The sequence below is a fragment of the Sander vitreus genome, chromosome 15 (genome assembly GCF_031162955.1).
Source record: "Sander vitreus isolate 19-12246 chromosome 15, sanVit1, whole genome shotgun sequence".
In the NCBI taxonomy this organism is placed as follows: domain Eukaryota; kingdom Metazoa; phylum Chordata; class Actinopteri; order Perciformes; family Percidae; genus Sander; species Sander vitreus.
Window position 1 is genome coordinate 27,045,600 of NC_135869.1, and position 12,624 is coordinate 27,058,223.

The following is a 12,624-nucleotide window of genomic DNA, read 5'->3' on the forward strand; positions in this document are numbered from 1 at the left end:
TGTGTGTTATCCAGGGGGAAGTGGGTGGCTTGTAGCCTACTAGTGAATTGCGCTTTAAGATGCAAAAGCGTAATCATGTAGCAGTCTCGATATGTTTGATAGCCTACATGCTAAACTACAGATGTTGCGCTCGAGGGATCGACTAATATAAAAAGGTAACGTATGTTTACATGTTGCTGTATTGTAATGCATTGGCCGGACCTCACATCTGGTTCAGCGGGCGATGGCAGCCGCCGCATCCCCAGGAGAGTACTGTATCCTCGGCTGGAGAGTTCGTGGAGAGCCGGGGGATTCTTTCCCTGCGCCTACCGCAGCTTCTTAGCACGTTTGCATCTATTTCTATTTCAGATCGTTAAATAAGCGGATTGGCTACATGTCTATAACTAGTTTAACCCCATAATAATGTTAAGCTGAATTTGTATATGTTCCAGAGTAGCGAGCCATAAATGTAGTCGATGTTGCCAGTTGCCTAATCACGGCCCCCTTCCCCATGCAGGCTAGAAATGAAGTAAATGATACAAGTAGTAAAATCATAGGACATTTGACTGAATTAATATAGAATTATTTTCACCACAATGGTCCCAATGGTAGGTACCAGATCCATTCAAATGCATATGTGGATTTTTTTTGCCAGACGTTTCCAAGTCTCAACCCTCACGTTGTCCTCGGGTCCAATTAGATGGATTCCATACAATGCTCTTCGCACGTACAGTTCATGATCACTACTTTTATTGAATTTTTGGATGTTTTATTCAAGTTTTAGCATTTCACAAAAATTGAAATGGTTTCAAAACTGTATTCTGACTAAACTTTGACTCTTTGAAGTCTCTGATTATCCATCAACACACGTTCCTCTAATATTAGTCTAAATAGTTCATCATTTCTGCTTTTTTAACTCAAAAATTAGGTATAATTTCCTACAAATTAGGATTATTGTCCATGAAAAATAAGTGTAAACCTAGTGGTAATAACTTGGTTTTAGTGGTGTTTGGGTAACAAAAGCATCAAAAACGTAAAAGAAAGCCACGAAAACATAGAAAAAAGCATCAAAAATGTCGAAGAAAGGGATATAAATGTCAGAAAAAGCGTCAAAAAGGTGTTCATTTTTATTCATTTTTTTATGCTTCTGCGTCAACTCAACGCTGTAGCTACGCCATCGCTCCTACGTTGCGTTGTGACCAAGGGGGTCAGCGTCTCCTCACAACCCGAACCTCCTATGGCGCCATTTTGATGCTACCAAGCCATCACCTCCCGTTAGCATCCCATTGACGGCCATTCATTTTGACGTCACTTTGACAGTGACGAACTTGAACTTTACATCTGAAGCGTTTAAAGACTCTATTTGTCCGTTGTTTATTTCTAAAGAAACACGTCAATGTATAAAAGGCTCCATTACCTTGTACCTCACGTTATGGCTCCGTAGCAGACGTTTTTATAACAATAGGCTAACGATTGGGTCATAACCACGAGACTTCCTGTCTCATAGTAGAGGAGTTACCGTATAGTACAGGAGAAGCTCTCAGGCAGTTTGGACTTCCATTAGCTGTTTAAGTGTAATTACTAATGTTAACTATCATTTTAGTGATCAATAATGAGCCTGTGTCTATGTTATCTCCTTACATATACCTACGCTCTCCGTCTCTGCTAGATTGGGAATGATTGAGATTTCTCTTGGCACAGCTACCAGAAGACTTCCAACTTTCAGACAGGTTGCTCACGTCACATCTACGTCTTCAAGCTCAGTTGGAGGCTGCTCAGTAACGCTCAGCCATCACCGGGAAAGAGCTTCTAATGTCCTTCACTGGTCTCCGTCCAGAGACACGGGATCTGTTGGTCCTTCTTATATACTGTCTGGTTGTCCTGTTTGACCCTTTCGGAGTTCTGCGTCGGGGTTGCTTTGCATCGCGGTGCATTTCACCACCATAACGCTAGGGGGTGATAAGTCTGAGGTTATTTGCGATTTGTTTTGCTTCAGCGCCCCCAATATTTCCTAAAAAGCCCTGAATTGTTAAGCGTCATTTCCCCTCCGTCTCTCTGACTGGACCGGCAAATCAGTGAAGCAAAAGTTCTGTTACTGGGGAAATATCACCTTCGTTTTAGGATTAGTAAAGCTGTTTTATGCCAAATTCCTACCCTACCCTTTTAAGTTATGAAACTTAAACTTAGTAACATCAGACAATTTTTGCCTCTTTTTAGTTGGCAGAAGTGAGAATTAGTCATCCCCAATATTAGTTGGGCTCATCAGGATGATTTCTTTCCTTGGTAACCATCATGTCTTTCCCAAATGATGTACTATAGGTAGGTAGGTAGGTAGGTATTCAAATGGCTTGAAAAAAAAGTGCATATAGTTGCCGTAAATGGAGTATGCCTCTGGAGGATGAAAAATGCGGATCAGTGTTTCCCAAAAGCCCAAGATGACGTCCTCAAATGTCTCGTTTTGTCCACAACTCAAAGATATTCAGTTTACTGTCCCAGAGGAGAGAAGAAACTAGAACATATTCACATTTAACAAGCTGACATCAGAATGCTTTTTGACTCAACCTGATTAATTGATTATCAAAATAGCTAATTTAGTAGTTGACAACTAAACAACAACTAAAATGACCACGTTGCCTCACGTTCTGTCCAACAGGTTATGGATTCGAACCTTACTTGTTTTATCCTCTTCATCTTGGTTGGCTGTGTCAAATGCTCTTCTGAATACCACCCCCACAACGGCACCCGCCACTATGATTACTGCGTGCTCGGAGCCGGGCCTGCAGGACTGCAGATGGGATATTTCCTCTCCAAGGCTAAAAGAGACTACATCATCTTGGAGAGGAACTCAGGACCGGGCAGCTTCTTTAACAAGTAGGAAACTTTATGAAAGCATGTCATATGGTAACAGTCTCACATTTCCAGCTCTATCAACACAGCGCAGTGAAGTAAGGTCTGGCTACATCACATGCATTCTGGGATAGGAGAAACAAAAAGCTCTGGGTTGTTTGCATTTCTTTAACCAATCACAATCGTCTTGGGCGACGGTGGCTCTGCTAAACAGTCTCAGGAAGGAACTTGTTCTGGTGGAACATTTGCACCCGGCAAAAGAAAACTCCACATCCAATATTAAATGAAGTTAACTGTTGACACAATACAGTAACGTGAGCTATTTAAATCAGCTGATACATGGTTAAACCTCACTGGCTCTTACCATTGTATCTCTGTTTGTACTTCGTCCACAGCAATCCCCCCAATCAGTCCCAAAACATCCCAGTTAGAAATGAAATCAGAATCAGAATCAGCTTTATTGCCAAGTACGTTTTTTGCACATACAAGGAATTTGTCATGGTGTTGTTGGTGCACGTCACACATTCTCTAAATATAAGAAGGATAAAAAGAATATAAACAATTAGGGCTGTCAAATTAATCGCGATTAATCGCATGTTTTATCACATGATTAAAATTCTATTATTTTGCATTTCAGAACAGTTTTTAGTCCATATTAACAATGGGAAGCCGTTCTTACCAGTGGATCTTGATTGGGAATCAAATGAATGCAAAGAAAGTTACTTTATGAACTTGATTTTAAGATTTGTAATTATTTATTTACTGTAAACAAAAGAAAAATGTGTGAATCTGTCATTATTGCACAATTCCTCCAAGTACCTAACTAACAAACTAAAAATCCTTATCCTTACTGGGGTCAATCTAGTGTTTAGTAACTCCTAAATAATGTTGATTCCTCACTGACGTCCAGTGATCACCAGTTAATGAGACAGCGTTTGCACGCTGCAGCAGTTCCATACATATGTCCTACAGGCTGTGTGTCCGTGAAAACTGCTGTCCCCCTCGACGGCAACGAGACAGGTCAGACCATGCCAACCGTAGTACGTCTTTAAGACCCGAGTCCTCTACGATGCTGACAGGTCTGCAGTTAGCCCGCATGCTAGCGGGTAGCATCACGTTAACTGTACTACTATGCTTAGCTCAGGTCGCTAGGTCAGCCACAATCTTTCCAGCACGCTTCAGAGTCCTGGTGGGGTTCAGGTCCTGGAGCGGCGGCAGATTGCAGCCAATCGCCTTCTCTGCAGACCGAATGACACGCTGCAGTCTGCCCTTGTCCTTGGCAGTGGCAGCAGCGTACCAGATGGTGATGGAGGATGTGAGGATGGACTCAATGATGGCTGTGTAGAAGTGCACCATTATTGTCTTTGGCAGGTTGAATTTCTTCAGCTGCCGCAGGAAGTACATCCTCTGTTGTGCTTTCTAAATGCCGGAAACATTCTTTCGAAATCTTCACAATCATTCAACGAAAGAGCCAAGCAGGCATGCCTTATTGCACTATCCACATTTTCTTCAAAACTTGCCATTTTCAGTGTGTAGCTTGCTAGTCGTTTCCCGTAGCGATGGGATTTTCCGAAAGGCAAAACACAGAGAGTAGAGGGTGAGGGGCAAAGCCTGACACTGCGCTGTCAGCTTTATCCTGGAAATGTACTTACATTTATTCAGACTACAGTATATGAAATGAGACAACTGTACCTGTCTACCCTCCTGAATCACCTTTGACACATGCCTACTCTGCTCTGTTTTGTGTGTCAAGGTATCCCAGGCACAGGAAGCTCATTAGTATTAACAAGATCCACACAGGAAGGCAGAACCGAGAATTCAACCTGCGCCATGATTGGAACTCGCTGCTGAGCGACAAACCTGACCTGCTGCTCAAGAGAGTGAGCAGTGAGTTTTACCCGCCAGCTGATGCCTTCCCGCTCTATCTGTCCACGTTTGTGAAGGAGCTTGGGCTGAAGGTCCGGTATGGTGTGGACATCGGAAGGATCAGAGCAGTGCAGTCAGCCACTGGCAGAAGATACATCCTGACTGATCAACATGTGTCGGACTACACATGCAGGTAGTTTGCTTCACTGAGGCTACTGTGGGTACGCGACCTGTGCTGCCTGCACGATCCGATATGCGCATGCGCATAAATACGTAGTAGAAAACGTGACGGTTTCACTACACTATTTGTATCATGCATGCGTTGAAAGACTTGACGGCCAGGCGGCACAACTGGCGCCATATTTTTGTAGGCTACATTTTATGTTATTCATTATGCAGTTCACGGCGGGTCTGTTTTATAAAGATATTTAAATGAAGTACTTATTGTCACTGATCCAAAACCGCATATCGACGTCCGTGTACTAAGCCTTGGCCACGTTGTTATTTTTGTGACATGCAGTGTGGGGATGTTGTGATGTTTTGAAATGTAGCTCACGCTATGCATTATGAGGTGTTTACGTGGTTGCCAATCCAAAATAATAAGGAGTTGTTACATGAACATACACCATTTTGGTTACATGTGGAATGAAGTCTGAGTCTTTCTATCACTGCAAACTTTCAGTTTCCTCCACACTCATGAAATTCCCGCGGTGCAAAGGTGCGCAAGCGTGGAACGGATCGTGCAGTGTCGTAACAGGATTATCATTTGCACATTCGCGAACATCTTGCGCATGTCGGATCGTACAGGCAGCACAGATCGCGTACCGACAGCTACAATTACACTACCTTTTGGTTGTTTTTTTTTTTAAAGATTTTTTTGGGCATTTCAGCCTTTTAATGGAATGAACAGCTAGATGTGAAAGGAGAGAGAGAGGGGGAAGACATGCAAGAAATCGTCACAGGTTTGACTTGAACCCTGGACATTGAGCGTCGAGGCATACACCTCCATATATGTGCGCCTGCTCTACCGACTGAGCTAACCCGGCCACCTACCTTTTGGTTTTTAAGGGTCGTTTGTAGCCAAAAAAAACGATCTCCAGGAGCCGAACTAATCTCCAAGCAGCATGTATAATCCGCCCGGTTGGTGGTAGTTGCCGTGTTAGTTGCTTTTAGTTGCAGAAGAGACTATGTAGGAAGAGCAACAATGGAAAAAAATAAGACAAGGGATTTATTCTTCTTTGTTTGGACCGACAACAAAGCAGAACTTCTACTGAAAGTAACACGTGACTACAAGGCGACAAAGTCGTTTCCAAAGGTTTGTGCCAGTCCAGACTACAGAGCAACCCCAGAGTTTTCAAACCAAAACTTGGGGGCTCGGAAACTCCGGAGTAGTATTGAAGTGAGGCGTAAACGTAAAGAAAGATGTTGGTTTTTAAACCAAAGCGTAGTAGTGTAGATGTAGCCTAAACCTGAAATGAAAATGTAACTTTTGTTTGGATTTTGGATTGCATCGTGTTGTACTTCTGTCCTCTCTCCCTCAGCGTCCTTCTGGTAGCCACAGGTTTGTGGGTTCCTCACAAGGTAGAGTTTGTCGGTTCTGACCTGGTTGAAGGCTATGAGTCCATCTCCACTAATCCGGAGGACTACAAGGACCAGTCCGTACTGATTCTGGGCAAGGGGAACTCGGCTTTTGAAACAGCCCAGAGCATCTTGGGAAGAGCAAGTCATGTGCACATGATCAGTTCCAGCCCTGTTCGACTCGCTTGGCAAACACATTATGTTGGAGATCTCAGGTAGCGCTAAATATTTGGTCATTTCTTCCCTTATCTTTTTGGTCTTTGTGATTCTGCTTTACTTGTACATCGGTGGTTCCAAACCAGATGTAGCCCCCACGGTGGATATTTACAATATTCTTTGCTTACAATTGAATTCTCAGTGTTAAGATCGTTTTGGTCATGTCTGTGTGGCAGAGGATGGATATTTGAACCATTTAACCTTTTAGCTAATTATTTGAAATCCGTTACTTTTTTAGCTATTTCAACTGTGTATGCATTACTTTAAGCTAACTATTTGCTACTTTTAGCTAACTATTTCAACAGTTTATGCATTACTTTCAGCTAACTATTTACTACTTTTAGCTAACTATTTCAACAGTTTATGCATTACTTTAAGCTAACTGTTTGTCCATTACTTTTATCTATTTTACAATTTACAACAAGTGACCTACTTATTTGTTTTTCAGAGCTGTGAATAATGAGCTCATAGACACATATCAGCTGAAGTCCCTTGATGGGTTGTTGGAGGCACACCTGGATAAAATAGTTATCGCTCAACGAAAGGAGCAAGGCAGGACGAGGTCAGGTGAAAAGAAGAAAGAGAAGAAGGGACAGTTGTACGTGACTTTAAAGAAGTTCTTACAACACCAGAACCAGAAGAACAGCTCTGATGTGACAGGAGAAGAACTGCCAGGATATTACATCGACAACTTCTCTTTGCGAAAGCCCTACGACCGAGTGATTCGATGCCTTGGATTCCGATTCAACTTCAGCGTATTTGACAGGTATAGACAGATATTACGAAACATGGTAAGCTTATAAAGCTCAACAGTGACCGCCTACTTTTTTAATGGCTCTGGTTCCGGAAGTGACATTTCCCCTTTCAATATCTCCATTGACATTTCAGAAAATGCATATATAAAGAGTTTTAAGCATGTAACTGAGCCAACTAGCTACGAGGTGAATCATGACCATAAAACATTTGGGATTTTTACTTCTGGAACCACACTGTTAGGCTATGTTATATTGTGTCAACATCCATACATTCATGTAATGCCCCTCTCTTGAATCATATTACTATGTTTAAAAAGTCCAAGCTGTTTTATTTATATAATGTTCCATCTCCCTAGCTCTGCCTGCCCACCGAAAAGTGACAATGCCAAAGGGCGGTTGCCGGAGGTGAAAGCCTGGTATGAAGGGAAGAACACTCCTGGCTTGTTTGTGCTGGGAACTGCTGCTCACTCCAGAGACTACCGCTCATCTGCTGGCGGCTTCGTCCATGGATTCCGGTACACAGGTGAAAGGCCAACTGTGTTTGTTATTTTGTGACATTTTAAAACAAACTTAGAGCTGTTGTTTCGCATTCTGAGCTTGAGATGATCATTTATGGTTAAATACACTGTATTGATTGTCTGCCACAGTGCGTGCTGTACATCGTGTACTTGAACAACGTTACCATCGTAACCCGTGGCCATCGACAAAACTGTTGACAACGCAGCTGCAGTCCTGGATTCTGAAGCGCGTCAGCGAGGCTTCTGGGCCATACCAAATGTTTGAGGTGCTTGGGGACGTTATACTTCTCCGAGGGTAAGCAGATATTATTTTGATATCACCAGTAATAGTTGGCCAATGGCCAAGAGGTATTAGACACCCAAACCACCTTAACTGGCTTCTTTTAATCAATGTGAGAGGGCAGTGGCTGGATGCCAAGGAGCAAAATCCTTAGTGAGCATCAATCTCCAGTATCACCTTTTGAAGTGTTTAATATATTTTTATCAACTTGACCTTAAAGCCGCCTACACATGATCCGCTGTAAAACTGCTCTGCGCTGGCTGTTCCATGGTGCCGCCCGACTAGGAGCAGCACTACGCTCAAAGTTCAAATTATTTCAGCTTTGACCTGGTTGTCCTGGGCTGTGCTTTGCCTCTCTGCTCTGCGCCCCTACCTCACGGTTCTACCGCGGATCATGTGTAGGCGGCTTAATGATAAGTGTAAAAGGACAAACTCAAAAGATTGTTTTTCAAATTCCTAATTCTAACAAGCGATGCCTGAATCGACAGATGATGTATGAATTGCGATAGTCTCGCATTGCCAGATCTATCTCCACAGCGTGTAAGGTCTGGCTACACCACAGATACATACTGGGATAGGAGAAAAAAACGCTCTGGGATGTTTTGCATTTCTTTAAACCAATCACAATCGTCTTGGGCGGCGCTGAGAAAATAGTCCCAGGAAGGAACTTGTTCTGGTGGAACATTTGCACCCCGCAAAAGAAAACGCCACATACAATATCGAATGAAGTTAACTTGTTACACAATACAGTAACGTGAGCTATTTAAATGAGCTGATACATGGTTAAACCTCATTGGCTCTTACCAGTGTATCGCTGTGTAACTTCGTCCACAGCAATCCCTAAAACGTCCCAGTTAGAGAGGAAACGCCGTAAACATATTCTTAGTAACTCTTTACAATAATTCCCCGAAGGAACCAAGCAGACCTGCCTTGTTGCACGAGTTTCTTCAAAACTTGCCATATTCAGCATCAAGCTTGCTAGCTCGAAGTTATTAAATGAATGTACTTCTGTTGATCCAGACTAGAATTGCAACAACTGGTTATTTACTCATCCTGTTAAGTATCACTCCCCGTGTATACTGATTACATAGAATGCTGCTCTCCATAGACATACAATCACCAAATGATCTTGCTGGAAATTACATTGCCTGACCTTTTCCACAGTAAACAAATGTACTGTACAGTGTAGTCTATTTTTTCAAGCTCATCATATTTTGTTCCTTCCTTCTCCCCTTGACTCGAAGCTCTCACTGTGACTACGTGGAAGAGTTTACACTCCAGGCCTTGCCTCAGTTCTCCAATCTCTCGGGCCACGAGGTCTCAAACCATGGACTGATCGTTCTAGTCATGCAGTACGGGAAGAAGAAGATAGATTATCTGGGGCCGGAAAGGACTGAAGGAGACTGGACCAAAGCATGGAAATCCAACTTTCTGCACCCTGTTTTATACTACTATGACACACTTCCTACTGGTGAGTAGAAATGCTGTGCCAATTAAAAATTGTACCTTTTTAGGAGTGAAATGACTGCAGTTTTGACAGGAAAACAAACTCGGATTGAAGGTTAATGTAAGTTCTTTTGTTTGTTTTCTCCAGAGGAAGAAATGAAGCTCCGTCCCCCTGGCTGGGCTTTACCGAGGCCCAAGGCAATTCATCACATGGTCGAGGACTTCCTCGCTGAATGGGATAGTCCCATATCTCACATCCAGCCTTTGCGGCGCTTCCTGGAGCACTGTGTCCAGACTGACCTCAGGGCCTTCTATGCGGGTAAAGCTGTGTGTTTTGTGCTGCAAATACTATTTTTAAAATATGAATTTCACACTAATTTCTGTATTAATATGTATTAAACAAATGGGCCATTTCTGTGACACTCCCAGCGCTGCACAACCCTGCGGATCACCTGATCTACTGCCAAGCATTACAGTAACATAACTACTTTTTTTCAGGTAAAAAGTAGTGTAACGCGCTACTACTGAAAATTTGGTTTCAATTCGGCGCAACGTTACTTTTCCCAGGGACAGATCTGACAGCGACGCTGCCTTCTCAGCTGCGCGTTCACAAGCTCCACCCGGGACGTGACAGAGGCTGGTAGCAGAGCAATCGTGGCAAGCGAGAAGCAGCCAAAGCTAACTTTTGAGAGCGTTTTAAGCTTTGTGGCTTTTTGCTGGACGGCGCTCTGAGCCAGGCAGACACACAGCTGACAACCTCACAGACGGATGCGGTGGAGATGGGCTCATACATACACGCAGCGGACCGCTGTGGACTTGTGTCGGTTGCACGGACACACAAGGATTTCCAGAAAAGAGGCTGCATGTGTCTACGACAATGCACGGACCATCGTGGCTGCGCGACCGGTACAAGTCGATACAGACATTACATAGTATACACTAACACCGTGTAACGCAGATGACCTGCTGATGTGCATTCAACCCGCGCTGGACTCGTTCATAATGAATCAGTCGTCTCTCTGTGAGGAGAGAGTCCAGTCTGCAGTGGAGTTCAGACACTCCACAGAGATCGGCTTTATGGTCAAAGATAGTTTTTGTATAATTAACTTCAGTCTCTGCCAGAGACGCCTGCTTTTAAAAGTAACGTAAAAGTAACGAGTGAAGTAAAAAGTTACTTTTCATAGGGGGTAACTAAGTAAAGTAACGGATTACTTTTTTAAGAAGTAATGAGCAAACACTACTTTTTAAAAGTAACTTCCCCAACACTGCTGCCAAGCAACAAAGTGGACCAAGAAATTCAAGATACAGTACATTAGTTGTAGTCTATATCCACGACGTTCCCCCTCCGTAAATCCAGACAGCTAGCTAGACTATCTGTCCACTCTGAGTTTTCGGTTGCACGACTAAAACTACTTTTGAACGTACACATGTTCCACCAAAACAAGTTCCTTCCAGAGGCTATTTTGCAGAGGCACAGTGGCTCCGTGCGGTGCTTAGCCCCGCCCAAGACGATTGTGATTGGTTTAAAGAAATGCCAATAATCCAGAGCACGTTCTTCTCCCATCCCAGAATGCTGTGTGGACTAGCCAGACCCTCCTCTGCAGCGCTGTGGAGGAAGGTCTGGCAATGCGAGACTACATTAGTTGTGACTAACAAGATTGTATTACACAGTATTATAGGACATCATAGAACAGCAGATTTTAGTGTGACTCATTCCTGTGTTTTCTCATGTTTTTTAGAATCATGTTTCCGCTCAGCCCTTACCCACCGAAAGCCGCCGCTGTTTTGTCAGCAAGGATACTTGAAGCAGCAGGGTGTCGCTCACAGCAAACAGCCGTGGCAGCACATTCACGACGCTGGACTGATGCCTACTGAGCAAGATGCAGGCACATCCGTGGCTGACCCCGCATTCCCCAACTGCCTGGCACAAGCTGGAGCCTCCAAGTCCTCAGGACTGAAACTTGACTCCTGATTGTTTTTCTCAAGCGTTTTAAAGCCATGCCTTTGATGCTGTTTAGGTTCCTCAAACTTGCTACCTCCATTACCCATAATTCCCTACACAAAACCAAATATTTTGACAGAATACTATACCCTAAAAGTAAGGCAATTTCTCCTTACAAACCCTTGTCACCAGATGTAAATGTCTAATGGTACGTGTCCACAGTGGCGTTTTTTTGACAGTAGGGATCGCTCCGTTTTCCAGGATGGGCTCTCGATGGGCTTACGACGGGCAGTTATCGATTTCTCTTCAATGACGAGCAAAGAAAACAGGTTACACCCGCCGACAACCACGATGGCTGAACCTGATTGGATGATTGCTTTACTCGTGGGGCTGTCTGCTCCCGAATTTCAAAACGGGCCAACATGGCGGCTCGTTTGGAAACTTTGCTTATTTTGCGAAAATAGTTCACCGAAATGTGTTTCTGAAAACATTTGATGCGAGAAAGCTGCAGTTGATGAATCCGTCTTCATTTTAGATTGACCTCGGTCACTTTAAAGAATAATTCTGAGTTTTCGAGAAGCGGAGAGTCAAGCTGGACGCCCTATGATTTGCATGAAGTAGCCTGGACCTTAACTTTATGCAGATGAGGAGCGGGCAACTTGAAAGTCACCGTGACTACCAGAATTCATTGCACGGCTGCTTGCACAGACAATGAATGGCACTTGACTTTTTTTCAACCAAAGAGTTATTTTCCTTTCTTTATTTTGATAATGTTTAAATGTCCAAAGAAGTAAAATGATCCAGTAATTCACAAGAAATGATCAAAGATTATTGGAAAGTCTAAAAAAAAGAAAGAAGCATAACTTTGTCTATTTCCTCTTTTAGTAATGATGTCGCGGACCCTCTGACTTCATCATCATCATCATCATCATGCAACCTGTTGGGGACCCACTGTTTATCACTGGAGAGGCACTTTGTCCCTTGAATGTTCCTTTATTGTCATTCCTCACGAAATATGTATATACATTATAATATGTCATTTTTATATCATGTAAATCTAGATTATATGAAGCTGTATAGGTGGTGGGTGGGTGTGTCAAAATGATTATGCATTTTACATGATGTTACCTGATGAGACATACATTAAAGAGGAAATACAGCCTGTTTTTTTATTCAAATACTTGTGTTTTGTGGTCT

The 12,624-nt window shown here is 43.2% G+C and overlaps 1 protein-coding gene across 1 annotated transcript; it reads left to right on the top strand.

Moving 5' to 3' along the window:
• foxred2 (FAD-dependent oxidoreductase domain containing 2) lies at window positions 1–12,605 on the top strand. Its single transcript, XM_078269688.1, has 10 exons — window positions 1–155; window positions 2,633–2,850; window positions 4,580–4,885; window positions 6,234–6,485; window positions 6,935–7,252; window positions 7,598–7,764; window positions 7,889–8,054; window positions 9,284–9,510; window positions 9,634–9,804; window positions 11,225–12,605. Exons 2-10 carry the CDS (start codon window positions 2,636–2,638, stop codon window positions 11,455–11,457), a joined length of 2,055 nt encoding a protein of 684 aa, XP_078125814.1. The 5' UTR covers window positions 1–155; window positions 2,633–2,635; the 3' UTR covers window positions 11,458–12,605.
• Window positions 12,606–12,624: the final 19 nt, after the last annotated feature.

What these genes read in the sequence shown, in the direction of transcription:
- foxred2 (XM_078269688.1), top strand. Translation starts at nt 2,636, where the DNA reads ATGGATTCGAACCTTACTTGTTTTATCCTCTTCATCTTGGTTGGCTGT. An exon ending in GACGTTATACTTCTCCGAGG is followed by an intron (nt 8,055 to 9,283) that starts GTAAGCAGATAT and finishes CTTGACTCGAAG; the next exon opens with CTCTCACTGTGACTACGTGG. An exon ending in CTATGACACACTTCCTACTG is followed by an intron (nt 9,511 to 9,633) that starts GTGAGTAGAAAT and finishes TGTTTTCTCCAG; the next exon opens with AGGAAGAAATGAAGCTCCGT.